The sequence below is a fragment of the Mustela nigripes genome, chromosome 5 (genome assembly GCF_022355385.1).
Source record: "Mustela nigripes isolate SB6536 chromosome 5, MUSNIG.SB6536, whole genome shotgun sequence".
In the NCBI taxonomy this organism is placed as follows: Eukaryota; Metazoa; Chordata; class Mammalia; order Carnivora; family Mustelidae; genus Mustela; species Mustela nigripes.
This window is the reverse complement of record NC_081561.1, coordinates 67290296-67303430: the sequence shown is the minus strand read 5'-3', so window position 1 is coordinate 67303430 and position 13135 is coordinate 67290296. Positions and strand designations below refer to the sequence as shown.

At 36.6% G+C, this 13135-nt stretch overlaps 1 protein-coding gene across 3 annotated transcripts in view; it reads right to left on the bottom strand.

Annotated features, from left to right (window-relative positions):
• Positions 1-10990, bottom strand: part of KPNA5 (karyopherin subunit alpha 5) — a 50260-nt gene extending 39270 nt beyond the window's left edge. For all 3 annotated transcript variants that reach the window (XM_059400603.1, XM_059400604.1, XM_059400605.1), the window contains exons 1-5: positions 10783-10990; positions 4554-4687; positions 3054-3155; positions 2853-2952; positions 1403-1497 (exon numbers count right to left, since the gene is read on the bottom strand). In XM_059400603.1, coding sequence (XP_059256586.1) covers positions 1403-1497; positions 2853-2952; positions 3054-3155; positions 4554-4687; positions 10783-10786 — 435 coding nt within the window. In that variant the 5' untranslated portion in view covers positions 10787-10990. The remainder of the gene's footprint in view (positions 1-1402; positions 1498-2852; positions 2953-3053; positions 3156-4553; positions 4688-10782) is intronic.
• Positions 10991-13135: the final 2145 nt, after the last annotated feature.

Below are 13135 nucleotides of genomic sequence, written 5' to 3'. Positions count from 1 at the left end.
AATAAACTAGCAAAGTACTGAAAATGATCTATAAATCCACAGGCAAACTAAAGAGTGACCATAACTTCAAAAATATTTGACACAGACAACTTTTCACATGAAAGGTACATAGCACTATGATTAATAAAATAAAATTTTATTATTTTAATTTTGTTATTTTAATAAATAAATACAATATTTTAAATAAAAATATAAAAATATATTAAAAATAAAATTTATAAAAAGTAAAAACAATATTTTAATTTTGTAATATAATGCCTTACACACAATATATGGCTAAAACTATCACTCAATTTTATTTATTTGTATTTACTCATTTCCTCTTTCATTCATTTATAACTAAAAAGCCAAATAATTAAGTATCAGGAGGCTTGGGTTTTACTCTGGACTTGAGGCTTAAATAGAAAGCAAATGGACTAAAAATCATGACCTATAGTCCTTACAGATTATACCTAAAGACCTTGAAAAATAATGGACAGTATTACTATATATAGCACAAAGTGGCTTTTTCCTCAGACATCCTTATCGTAAACACTCTCAAAATTTTTCAGCATAAAAATCATGATAAGTAATATTCATGTGTGTAACACATTTCTTTGCTTCTTATCTAAAGTGTGAGGAGCTTTCCCAAATTACTCAAATATGTGGAACACTATTCTAAGTTGTAATTTCAACAACTATTACTCAAATACTAGTAACAATCTTCCATTACTGACAATAGCACTGGTAAACTAGGTGCAGCTCCTGTGCAATTCCTGATAGATAAAATTCCACATTGTATTCCTACTTAAGAATATACATAGCAATGAAATCAGGAAAAGCAATCTTTCTTTAAAAAAAAAAAACAGTAAAATATTTGCAAAATTCAGTAATTTACTATTAGCAGCCAATTATTTGGAAGACATCTTACAAGGGCCATTACAGTATAGCTGAGAAGCAATGCTCATTTGGACAAACCTAACTTTGGTCACATTTTAGTTGATTTTACTGTTGTTTTTTTTTTTAAAAAGCTAATCAGATAAATATGTTTTAAAAGGTAAAAGAGTTTATACTAAAAAGTTACAACCCTTATTAGCTAAGAGCCAAAAAAAATTTACCCATTAACATTTTAATTTGAGGTTTTCTAAAATGAAAAATTTACTAAAAGTTGACAACTACAAAATTTTTATGAACATTATGAATGATTTTATATAGTTTTCTCAAAATTGTTTTAATGAAGCAGTTCCTACAAAAAACTAGCATTGCAAACATGACTACGGGAAGACGAATGGCACTACCTTTTCCTTTAATTGCCAAGTATTTCCTGAATGTTTACAATATATTTAGTATTGTAGAAGTTCACTAGAAACTTTAATCACGTTATTTGTGGAAAGAGATTAAGAAAGAAAACTTTAGAACTCACCTGTAAAGTACAATTTTCATTTCTTTCAAGAAATTTCACAAATCTCTGTACAACTCCTGGTTTCTGTATAACCTGATCAATTGGTGGATTAGGTTCTAAAAATTTAAAAAGAATTAAGTTATTTATAGGCACAGAAAGATAATAACCTGGTCCCTGTGTCAATTAACAGGATGCACAAAATAAATCTTTCCTAGGTTTCACTGACCAAGTGAAACCTCAGGTGAGTTTAACTGAAGTAAACAAATATTCTCAAAAATGCAGTCCTTATTGGAAAGAAAGTTCTTTTTCATTAATCACAGTAAAAAAAAAATTTTAAATACTGTCTACACAAATATTTAGTACTTTAAGTTGAAGGATATTTAGAAGGTCATCTTCACAACATGGAGTATTTCAGTCTAATACTCAAAACACCAACTGATAGATAATCTTCCCCCTAATCCTGTATAAGAATACCTCATTTTCCAGAGATGTCTCCTTCCCTATCAACCATTATCTAATACTTCTCAACTAAATGATATTCTGTTCTGTGAAGGTATCATTCATTATTCACAGAAAACCTACTGGACTATGTAGGATTCTTCATATATTTTCATGAAATGCAGAGGGCTTTTGAGAGTCATAAAATCTCTAAGAAATTTTAAAACAGGGAGGGGGTTTGGGAGAAGGGGGTGGGATTATGGACATTGGGGAGGGTATGTGCTTGGGTGAGTGCTGTGAAGTGTGTAAACCTGGTGATTCACAGACCTGTACCCCTGGGGATAAAAATATATGTTTATAAAAAATAAAAAATTAATAAAAAATAAAAAAGAAATTTTAAAACAAAAATATGCAAAATTAAAACCAAGATATTTCAGCTACTGACAACCTAAGTATCAACAACTCTTCCTTCTCCCTTGGCTTCAACAAAAAGTATGCTCTTGTGGTTCCCTAGGATATTCTGTTAGTGTTCCATATTTATCTAACAAAAAGGATAAAAAAGACCTCCTTTAGGGTTCCCTGTATGGCTCAGTCAGTAGAACAAGTGACTAGATCTCGGGGTTGTGAGTTCAAGCCCCACATTGGGCATGGAGTCTACTTAAAATAAATAAATACACTTTATAAAAAAATAGATATTGGGGCGCCTGGGTGGCTCAGCGGGTTAAAGCCTCTGCCTTCGGCTCGGGTCATGATCCCAGGGTCCTGGGATCGAGCCCCACATCGGGCTCTCTGCTCCGCAGGGAGCCTGCGTCCTCCTCTCTCTCTGCCTGCTTCTCTGCCTACTTGTGATCTCTGTCAAATAAATAAAATCTTTAAAAAAAAAAATAGATATTCCTTACAAGTATATTTTCAAGAAAAATTAAGACCTACTGTCTTACTGAAGATGATGATGTCTTAAAATAAAAAATATCTAATAAATAAAACTCTCAGAACCTTTTAATATCAAATAAGCATACTTGAAAATAATTCTTGCCTTTGGAAAGCAGCTTTCTAAATTTCTGTGTTGCTGTTAGCTGTTGATCAGCATTGTTAGAAAAAATCATCTGAACCATATCTGTGGTGATAACTTCTTCCTAAAAACAGAAAATATAACAACACTTAATATTTTGCATGAATAACTGTTGTATGAAATACTGTTGAAGTATAATTTGAAATATATTTTTGTAAAATCTACCTCTGGAATGGGGACAGTGGAACTGATATCTGGATCCTGGATAGGACTTTCTAGCATAGACTCATCGTTTCTGGGCAAAGAGACATTTCTGCGTTTGAACAACTGTAATAAAGAGAAATAACTTTATACTTTGGGCTTTCCATAAAACACTGAATTCCCATAGAATTATATTTTTCATTTATGTGAACAAAACAAAACGATTTAAAATTCTACATATTTACTATTTCTCAATCACTATACCATGAAGATCTAAATTATCTTTGAGAAGTTAAACTCTCCTGACTTGGTTAGCTCTTACGAGCAGACCATTTTGGGTCAATTCTTATTCTCAGGTCTTTTACCAATGGCCTCCCATAAGTAGAGTACACATTTACTTTTAATAGAATTTGAAAAAGTACATATGCTCCCAGTGATATATGCGATATCTAAGAATTTTTCCAAGAAAATCTTAATAAAAAACCAAATTAGTTATATGGGAGAAATATTGTGGTATATTAACAAACAAATTACAGATTAATAAGGAGCAGAGAACAACTCTGAGGAAATATGGCCCTATCCTTTTTATTTTGGGAATGAATAAAAATTTTAAAGAAGAGAGAGAGAGAGGAGGAGTGAAGCAGAGTAACATCACTGAGGGGAATTTATGGATACATTTTCTATATCAAAATAGGTAAGAAAAAAAAATCTGGTATATTCTTTCTGATAGCTAAAGAAATACTGCTCTTCTTCAAATAGTATACATTTCCTTCTAATCATTCATCCAACAGATTTTTTTGAGTCCTTAATGTAATAAAGTAGGGAGTATGCTAGATACTATAGATAGGAAGATGACAAATCATATTTCTAAAACAGGCCTTTCTCTACTTTCATCATTGCTATACTTTCTACACATTAGTTTTTAATTCACACATGTGAGGACTATACCCTCTTAATATAAACACTTCTAAATTTAAGTGTATCTTGGAATGAAAAATGTTGAGATATATTCTTTTAAAGGATTTTTCTATTCCTTATGTCACATACACAAAGTTCAAAACAGAGAAGGCTAAGAGAGCTAGCTGGCTGAACTATAGAAGGAAAAGTATGAGTAGCATAGGTAGAGGACTGTAATTAACTTAGGAGCAAGAACTATGAAAACCCACAAAGCAACAAATAAATATTGTGGTTTTTTGGGGGGGTAGTGGGCAAATCTGGAAGTGACAAATGGAAGTGATCTAAATAGGCTTAAGAGTAAAAATTTCTTAACACTGGGATAAAATATGATTAAGATAAAAGGCTTATCAATAAAACAGAAAAGTTGTTCCTCTCAGTGATTAAAAACAGCACACAATTCTGATTCATGAAGTATTCCTGGAGTCTAATAAAGAACAGATTGATATTCAATTTCCTAAAAATACTTTATCATTTTAAATTATCTAAAAATAAGCAATGATAATGTAACTTCTAAAAGCTATATAATGTGTCTGTGTTAAATAGATTTAAATATTTTAAAACACCCACCTGCTCTTCCCTTTTTTGTTTTCGAAGCTGTATTCCTTCTTCTTCTCTTCGTCTACGCATTTCTTGGGGATTTAGGGCTTTATTCTTGTAACTTTTCATTCTATAGTTATCTTTCCCTGGACTAGCCATTGCATCTTGAGGTTAGGAGAGAAGAAAACATATACTGATAATTCTCAAAACAACATGTGATGTTTACTAGGTAAACTAAGTTCATGCTTACTGCTTAAACAGATTGACAAAATTAATTCTGAAAATTACGTACAAAGAATACATTCCCTCATTCCCACATCAATATTGGAGCAAAGTAACCAAAATTTTTGGACTAAATTATCAAACAAATAACAGATTTTGGTCTAAACACAGATAAAGTCATTATCCTAATTTCACTGATTTTAAGATGCACTCCCCAATGCCTGGAATTTTAACCTTTCGGAAGAGGGATGCATCTTAAAATCACTGTCTGCCAGGATATAATCAATCATAAAGTAGTTGGGTAAAAAACTTTAAAATTACAGCTCTTGGCAAGATCAAAAGATAGCCAGAGTGAGTGAAGTATCTCTACTTTCAATGGAATATATTATTAGGCTTCAATAAGCATCCCTCAAATATTTTGGGGGGTCTGGCTTCTTTCATTTACTTAAGGTGCTGTCTTCGGAACTAAGGTTGCATGGCTCATGACTTCAGTCATGACTGCAATACTAATTTGCAATACAAGGGTATAATTACTTCTTTTTAAATACTGAAATACTGGGCGCCTGGGTGGCTCAGTTGGTTGGACGACTGCCTTCAGCTCAGGTCATGATCCTGGAGTCCCGGGATCGAGTCCCACATCGGGCTCCCAGCTCCATGGGAAGTCTGCTTCTCCCTCTGGCCTTCTCCTTGCGCATGTTCTCTCTCACTGTCTCTCTCTCAAATAAATAAATAAAATCTTTTTAAAAAAAATACTGAAATACTGGGGCACCTGGGTGGCTCAGTGGCTCATGACCTGCCTTCGGCTCAGGTCATGGTCTCAGGGTCCTGGGATCGAGCCCCGCATCAGGCTCTCTGCTCTGCGGGAAGCCTGCTTCCTCCTCTCTCCCTGCCTGCCTCCCTGACTACTTGTGATCTCTATCTATCAAATAAATAAATAAAATCTTAAAAAAAAAAATACTGAAATATTTGTATACTTTATTTTTAAGTAGTTTTATTATAAATGTATTTGAACGCATTAACATTTATGTAAACATATTCTTACAAGTATATTTACAATATTTTATATAACACTTTACATTTAAAATAATATAATTTTACTTTCAGAAATCAGAGAGTGTTGTGATCAATTAACACTTATGAAGTAAAAAGCAGAAAAGGAAAGGCTGGCATTTATCTGCCATCTCTGATGTTGAAGATAGACTAATGAACTGGTAAATTATACTGTAAGTAGTAAAGTACACTAAAACATATGCATTAAATCCTGTGAGAGCAAAGAAGACATAGCAACTAACTGTGCTTTAGGGAGTTCTGAAAGTTATCTTAAAAGAGCAAGAATTTGTCAGGGGAGAGAATGAAAAGGAAAAATCGGGAAGGAATAAGTATCTCAAGCAGAGGACTGTATGTCAAGGCAAAGAGTTCTTGCAGAAGACTGGCACAAATACAAAGCAGTAAGAGACTAAGTGTGCCTAAACAAGATTTGTGGGAGAAAACACAGGAGATAAAGCTAGAAAGGTAACTAAGAACACATGGTTCGTGCACGAGGTTGAGAAATTTGGACATGATCCTAAGTAACAACTGAAAAAATTAAAGAGAAGATTGTCTTGAACTTTGATGAAGATCTGAACTAAATTAGCAGCTACACTGGAAATATGGAAGACTGGTTGATTTCAGAAATATTGTAGAAATTGATTTAATAAGAATTAGAGACCAAATAAATGTAAGGAAAATGTGGTAAAGAAGAAAAAAGAGTTTAGGGCTCCTGGGTGGCTCAATTAAGCTTCTGCCTTCGGCTCAGGTAGTGATCCCAGGGATCAAGGCCAACATCAGGCTCCCTTGCTCAGCTGGAAGTATGCTTCTCCCTCTCCTACTCCCCCTGCTTGTGTTCTCTGTGCGTGTGTGTGTGTGTGTGTGTGTGTGTGAAATAAATAAATAAATAAATAATCTAAAAAAAAAAAAAGAAAGAAAAGAAAAAAAAGGAGTTTAGGATGACTCCAATATAGCTTGATCTATTTCAGTACAGTAACAAAATAAGTCAAGACAAGGAATAAAGATGGAGTATCAAAGTGATGGTTTTGTTTGGTTGCCTCCTTGTTTTTGAGATGAAAACAATGAGTTGTTTTATTTTTAAAATTTTTAAAGACTTTTTTTATTTGTCAGAGAGAGCGACAGGCAGAGATTGAAGCAGGCTCCTCCCTGAGCAAGGAGCCGGATGCAGGACTTTATCGCAGGACCCTGGGATCTTGACCTGAGCCAGGAAGGCAGCCGCTTAACTGACTGAGCCACCCAGGAGTCCCTTTTTTCAATTTATATTTAAATTATATATAGCAAAGAAAGAAAAAAATCACTCTTTTGATACAAAGTTCTATGAATGTGACAAATGCACAGGCATAAAACTTTCACAATCAAGACACTACTCCATGACCCCTAAAAAATGTGGTCATGCTGCTCCTATTAACCCCTCTCCCATTCTTAATACCTGGTAACCACTGATTGGTTCTATACCTTCATAGTTCTGACCTTTCCTGAATTTCACATAAATGAAATAATAACAGTATATAGTCTTAAACTGGCTACTTTTATTTAGCATAGTGTTATTTGTGAGATCCATACTGTTGGCATGCATTGGTAATTTATTCCTTCTTATTGTTGAGTAGTATTCTATTGCATAGATATGCCAGTTTGTCCATTCATTAGTTGAAGGACATTTAGGTTGCCTCTAGCTTAGTGCAGTTATGAATAAGCCTGTATAAATATTCATGCACAGGTTTTTGTGTAAATATAAGTTTTCATTTGTCTTGGATAAATATCTAGAATTAGGACTGATGGATAATATGGCAAGTGTATGCTTCACATTTTATAAGAAGCTGCCAAAATGCAAAGTATTCCATCAGCAATGTATAAGACTTCCTGTTGTTCTATGCTCTGCCAACACTTGGCACTGTCAGATTTTGTTGGTAATTGTAGCCATTCTAATAGATGTATAGTACCTTTCATTTTAAACTTATTATACTTATGGGGAACACACAGGACTTTAAGACCTATAGATGGTTAAAAGTATGGGACAAGGAGTGGCTCAGTCGGTTAAGCTTTTGGCTAGGATCATGATCCCAGGGTCCTGGGATGAAGCCCCATGTCAGGCTCCCTGCTCAGCGAGTAGCCTGCTTCTTCCTCTTCCTCTGCCTGCAACTCCCCTTGCCAATGCTCTCTCTGTCAAATAAAATAAAGTCTTAAAAAAGAAAGTATGTGTCAAAACTCAGGAAGAGTCCTAACTGAGCTAGGGGAGAAATTTCTAGAATGTTTGTTTACATTTGAGTGGGAAAAGGAAAGAGCAACAGAAACCAAAAAGAAGTAGGTCAGCTAATCAGAAGTAAGAGTCATGAAAGAGAAAGGAATTCAAAAGACAAGGAGTATTTCATTTGTAGTAGCACTAAAAATAAGCCACTCCATTTATTCATTCACTGATTCATCCAGCAAATATAAGTGCCTACAATAAGCCAAGTACCACATGAGGCACAAGACTGGATAATTAGGTCACTGGTAAAGATAGGGAGAGAAATTTCATTAGTGGTAGAGCTAAAAGTAGAATGGAATAGGCTGAACCCTTCAGAATGATTTAAAAAGTACTTTGTGCCTTTGAACCTAACACATGTACATTCTAGCAATTTAAGTATACTTATAGTATACTTATTTATTATATTTATATATTTAAAATATACTTATTTATAATATTTATTATAATTATAATATTTATAATTTATAATATTTATAATATCCTTAAAGTATTCAATGAACTGATCAACAATACTGGGTAGACCTACAAATACTTACCATTAGAAATAGCTTAATCTTAAAAAAAAAAGAAATAGCTTAATCTAACTTTATTAATAACAATGTTCAGCATTATTCCCTAAGTATTTCATATAAAAAAACTGTCTCATTAATAACAACTTAGGCTCTAGGAAGGGAATAACAGAGATGAGTTCACTGCAGAGCAAACTGGGCTTCAACATTAGTTGTTGAATTATGCTCAATAAGTATAAAATATTCTAGCAAAATGAAATGTTCACAGTAATAAACCTCTTAATACTTACCACTTACATTAGGCTTTTCGAGGCCATTGGCCTGTAACCGTTTTTAAAAGATTTTATTCACTTATTTGACAGAGGAGAGAGAGGGAACACAAGCAGGGGGAGTGGGAGAAGGAGAAGGAGGCTTCCTGACAAGCAGGGAGCCAGATGCGGGGCTCCATCCCACCACCCTGGATCATGACCCAAGCCAAAGGCAGATGCTTAACAACTGAGCCTCCCAGGTGCCCCTCTCTAACCATTTGTGATCACACATCCTCACATGTGCAAAATTTATTTCTGCATTCATCCTCAATGTTTATTTATATGTAAGTATTACTAACATAATAATCTAACCCATTATAAAATTAAAGGAGGGCATGTGTTGTGATGAGCACTGGGTGTTACATGTAACTAATGAATCATTGAACACTACCATAAAAACTAGTGATGCACTGTAATCTGGCTAACTGAACAAAGTAACAATTAATTAATTAGAAAATTTTTAGAAAGGAATAGTTTTAAAAGGTAAAGAAACAAGTTCTAATACCTTCCCCCCATATCTGATTCAATTACCTGTGCCTCCACAACCTACACACTGGATACTTCTTCTAAAACCTTTAATTCAAGTGACCACACTAAAACCTTTACATAAATATGTTAACCAAATAAAATCCACTCTGAACAGCTCATATATCATTTGTTCCTTTTTCTGATGTCATTCTAACTTTTTATTTAATAACACCTGCAATCCTCACTGCAATTGTCTTAAAGCGGACATAAAGACCAAGAAAAATCATCTCTAAAGGTGCCTGACCCAACAGGATTGTTCCCTTTTCTGGAAAATAACTTTAAAGGCTATATTTCAAAGGTTGCCATCTCATACAAGTTATTTTAAATATAAGAAATACTATTCAGATGCTCTGAATCCCCAACAGAGGGTTGGGTTGTTTGTTTGCTTGTTTTCAGTCATAAGCTTAATTTTCACCCAGCTCTTTGGAAAACTGTTTTGAGGCTGGGAGACTAACTGGAATTTTAACTTTTTCTAGTACCTTAACGGAATTTCTTGTGCCCGGAAGTCTCCATTTCTCCGGTTTGGGTGCCTATTAGTAACATCATAACAGGTACAAAAGGGTAAGTGTGCTGAGCCCGCCCTTAGGACTTAAAGACAGAAAGGATAGAGCTGTTTCTTACCAAGGAAGAAAGTCGCTCTCTTACAGAATATGAGTCCTAAGTGTTGTGATTAAGAGACATCAAGTCAGAGGTTTGTTTTTTAAAAATGTTTTAAAAGCCAAAGAGTGAATGCTGATGTCGTCTATTTTTGAAGTATCACTATCCCGCTTCACAGCTTTCGAATCCTTTATCTCTTATGCATTACCGCGGAAACACTTAATTTTCATCTTGGAAGGGAGCTGGCAGGTTATTAACCCACCCCTGCCGACGTCCACTCAGCCCTCCGAGGCACCTGCATCCAGGTGGAGGAGGGCAGCGGGCGACCGCGACGGTGCCACAAGTAGCCCTCCCCGCCCCCAGCCCCAGAGCCACCCCTGCCGTATTCTGGAAACTGGAACTAATACGCTGCTGCTGGGCTCACACAGACGCCGAGACCCAGGTGTGAAGGGCAACGACTGACAAGCCCGTGTACCGGGAACAGGAACTACCAAGGCACGGAGAAGCCGAACCGCAGGAGGATGAGCTCGGCCGTTTAAGGATCCCTCCGAAGGCCAGCCTGGCTGCCTGCGAGGATCTGTATTCCCCGCACCTTCGCGTCAGTAAGGAATAGGTCCGGCTGCCACGCCCCCGCCACCGCGGTCTCCCTCGGGAACCTGAGGGGAAAAAACCCGGCAGCATGGCCTGGTCCTCAAGCTTTCGCAGAGAAGGGGTAAATAAAAATAGTGGCCCCCGGTACCAGTAACTCCCAAAGGGACCAAGCCCGAGGTTCACCCGAACTGGCCTGTGTCACTCCCACTTACCCATTAATGTGACAGTACCCGATGCCTTAACTTCCCAGTTCCCGGTTGCTGCGTCCGCTGCAGGTAACAGGAGGGTCGCCACTCCGCCCCTAGCGTTGAACGTAGCGACAAGGTTCGCAGCTCAAGATGGCGGCTACCTGCGCCCCTTCCCCGAGACCCCGAGGCTCGGCTCCCAGAAGCCCTTGCATGCGGCGACCGCAGTGGTGGCGGCGGCAGCTGCACCCGCCGGTAGAGGGGCGGAGAGCAGCGAGCGTTGCAGCTCCACCCACCGAAGGAGGAGGAGCCGGCTCCTGCACTGCCTCCGGAATTTTAAACCTGCGCCGCGGACGCGGTGCTTGCGGTGTGTTAGACTGCCCTAGTCCTCTGTGCGAGCTCTCATTCATTCACTCATTCGTTGGTTTAGTTTGTTTATTCATTCATTCATTCATCCTACAAGATAGTATTGATGGAAGGCCTGATCTGTGCGAGACACTGTTTTAGATATTAGAGCTGCTATAGCATACACAACGGAAAAATTCCAACCTCGTGGGGCGCCTGGGTGGCTCAGTGGGTTAAAGCCTCTGCCTTCTGCTCAGGTCATGATTCCAGGGTCCTGGGATCGAGCCCCGCATTGGGCTCTCTGCTCAGCAGGGAGCATGCTTCCTTCTCTTTCTCTGCCTGCCTCTCTGCCTACTTGTGATCTCTGTCTGTCAAATAAATAAATAAAATCTTAAAAAAAAAAAATTCCAACCTCGTGGATCTTTACAGAGGCTCTTCTTCAGCTGCATTAACCTCTTCCTGTATGTCCTGCACATTCATTTCAAGCTTTGGAATTTGCCATTTATTTAAAATTTGGATTCTATAACATCTGTGGATTTCTAACAAAAAGGTAGTCATTGATATAAGAAATAAATAACTCCAAATAAGGAATTCTAAATGATTATACACACATAAGCTTTGTAATCCATCTTGGAGTTCAACAAACAGCACTGAAAAGAGACTGTCTTCTAGAATATAGAAGATAAATAATACGTGATTCCTGCCCTGAGGAAGATCCTGTTTTTTATCTCTTGTTCTTTTTGATTTCTGAGAAATTTCTTAGGTTATATTCCAGCTCTGGATTAGATAGATTGATAGATTCTGATGTTGTGTTTTTTTAAAATTTTGCTATTGTATTTTTAATCCCAAGAGCTATTTCTTATTTTTGATTCAGGAATTAAATCTTTTTTCTAATGTCTCTCTGGAGATCTTGTAGTTTCCTCTAAGTATTTTTTTCTCCTCCATTCACAGTCTCTGATTCTTTAGAGTGTTTTTCCTTTTTGATCATTTTGGCTTTCATCTTTCTTGCCACAGCCATACTCTAATGCCCAGTGATCCTTGAGTATCTATTCATATTTAAGACTGAGACACTAAAGAAAACTATTGTAAACTTGTGTATCTGCTGTTTACTTGCCAGCTGTTGAGATCTTGATGGAGTCTTCATTGGAAGACTTTCTAAAAGTCTTTATCTGTAGGTCTTTTCTCTCTGACCAATAATTTGCCCTGGAGAGGAATTTTCTAATCTCCTGACATCAGAATGTGATGGGGGGGGTGTGGTTAGCCTCATAATTCAGTATTTAGTTTGCACTATTCTACACTTATATTCCAACACCTTGACTCTCCCTCTCCACAACTCTAAGCTGTGCATTTCTGACTTAATAGTCTTTCTGATTAATTTTCTTTATGAAGCCAAACCTATAGTCTTCTGTCTTGGAAGGAAAGATCAGTCACTTGGCAAGCTGGTAATGAGGAAATCTGGAGGTAGGGAGCTAACTGCTCCTTAATGAGAGTTTTACGCAAAGTGTTCCTCTTTTCAGGCCCAATTTTTGTATGTTTTTTAGAAGCATATGGTCTTTAATTTTTGAACATTTCCAGAATTCTGATGTATAAACTGATTTATTTTTGTTGACTTCTCTTAGCCAAGTTAGTTACTACTCATCCATTCTTTTTCTAGCTTTCAAATGTTATTAAAATCTCATTAGCATTTATTTTTATTAGTTTTATTTGGTCATTTTAGTAGATTTTGAGAGGCAGAGAATATAGATGTACATGTTGTCTGCCTTGATGAACCACAAAACCCCAAATATACCGTACATTATCAAATTATGCCACTCTCTTGTTTAAATATTCCAATAGTTCTCTATAAGAGTCTACATGATTTGGCCCCTGTCTTGACATACCGTGGCAGTTGGGCCCTAGGGTATTGTGCACTCGTGTAATGTCTTAGCTCCCGTCGTAGGAATTCATTCTGAAAATTCTCAGAGCCTTGTGTGTCTCCTAGTAAATTAGGAGTCAGCACCGGGAACCGATGATGCAAAAAAGACTACGACTCCCA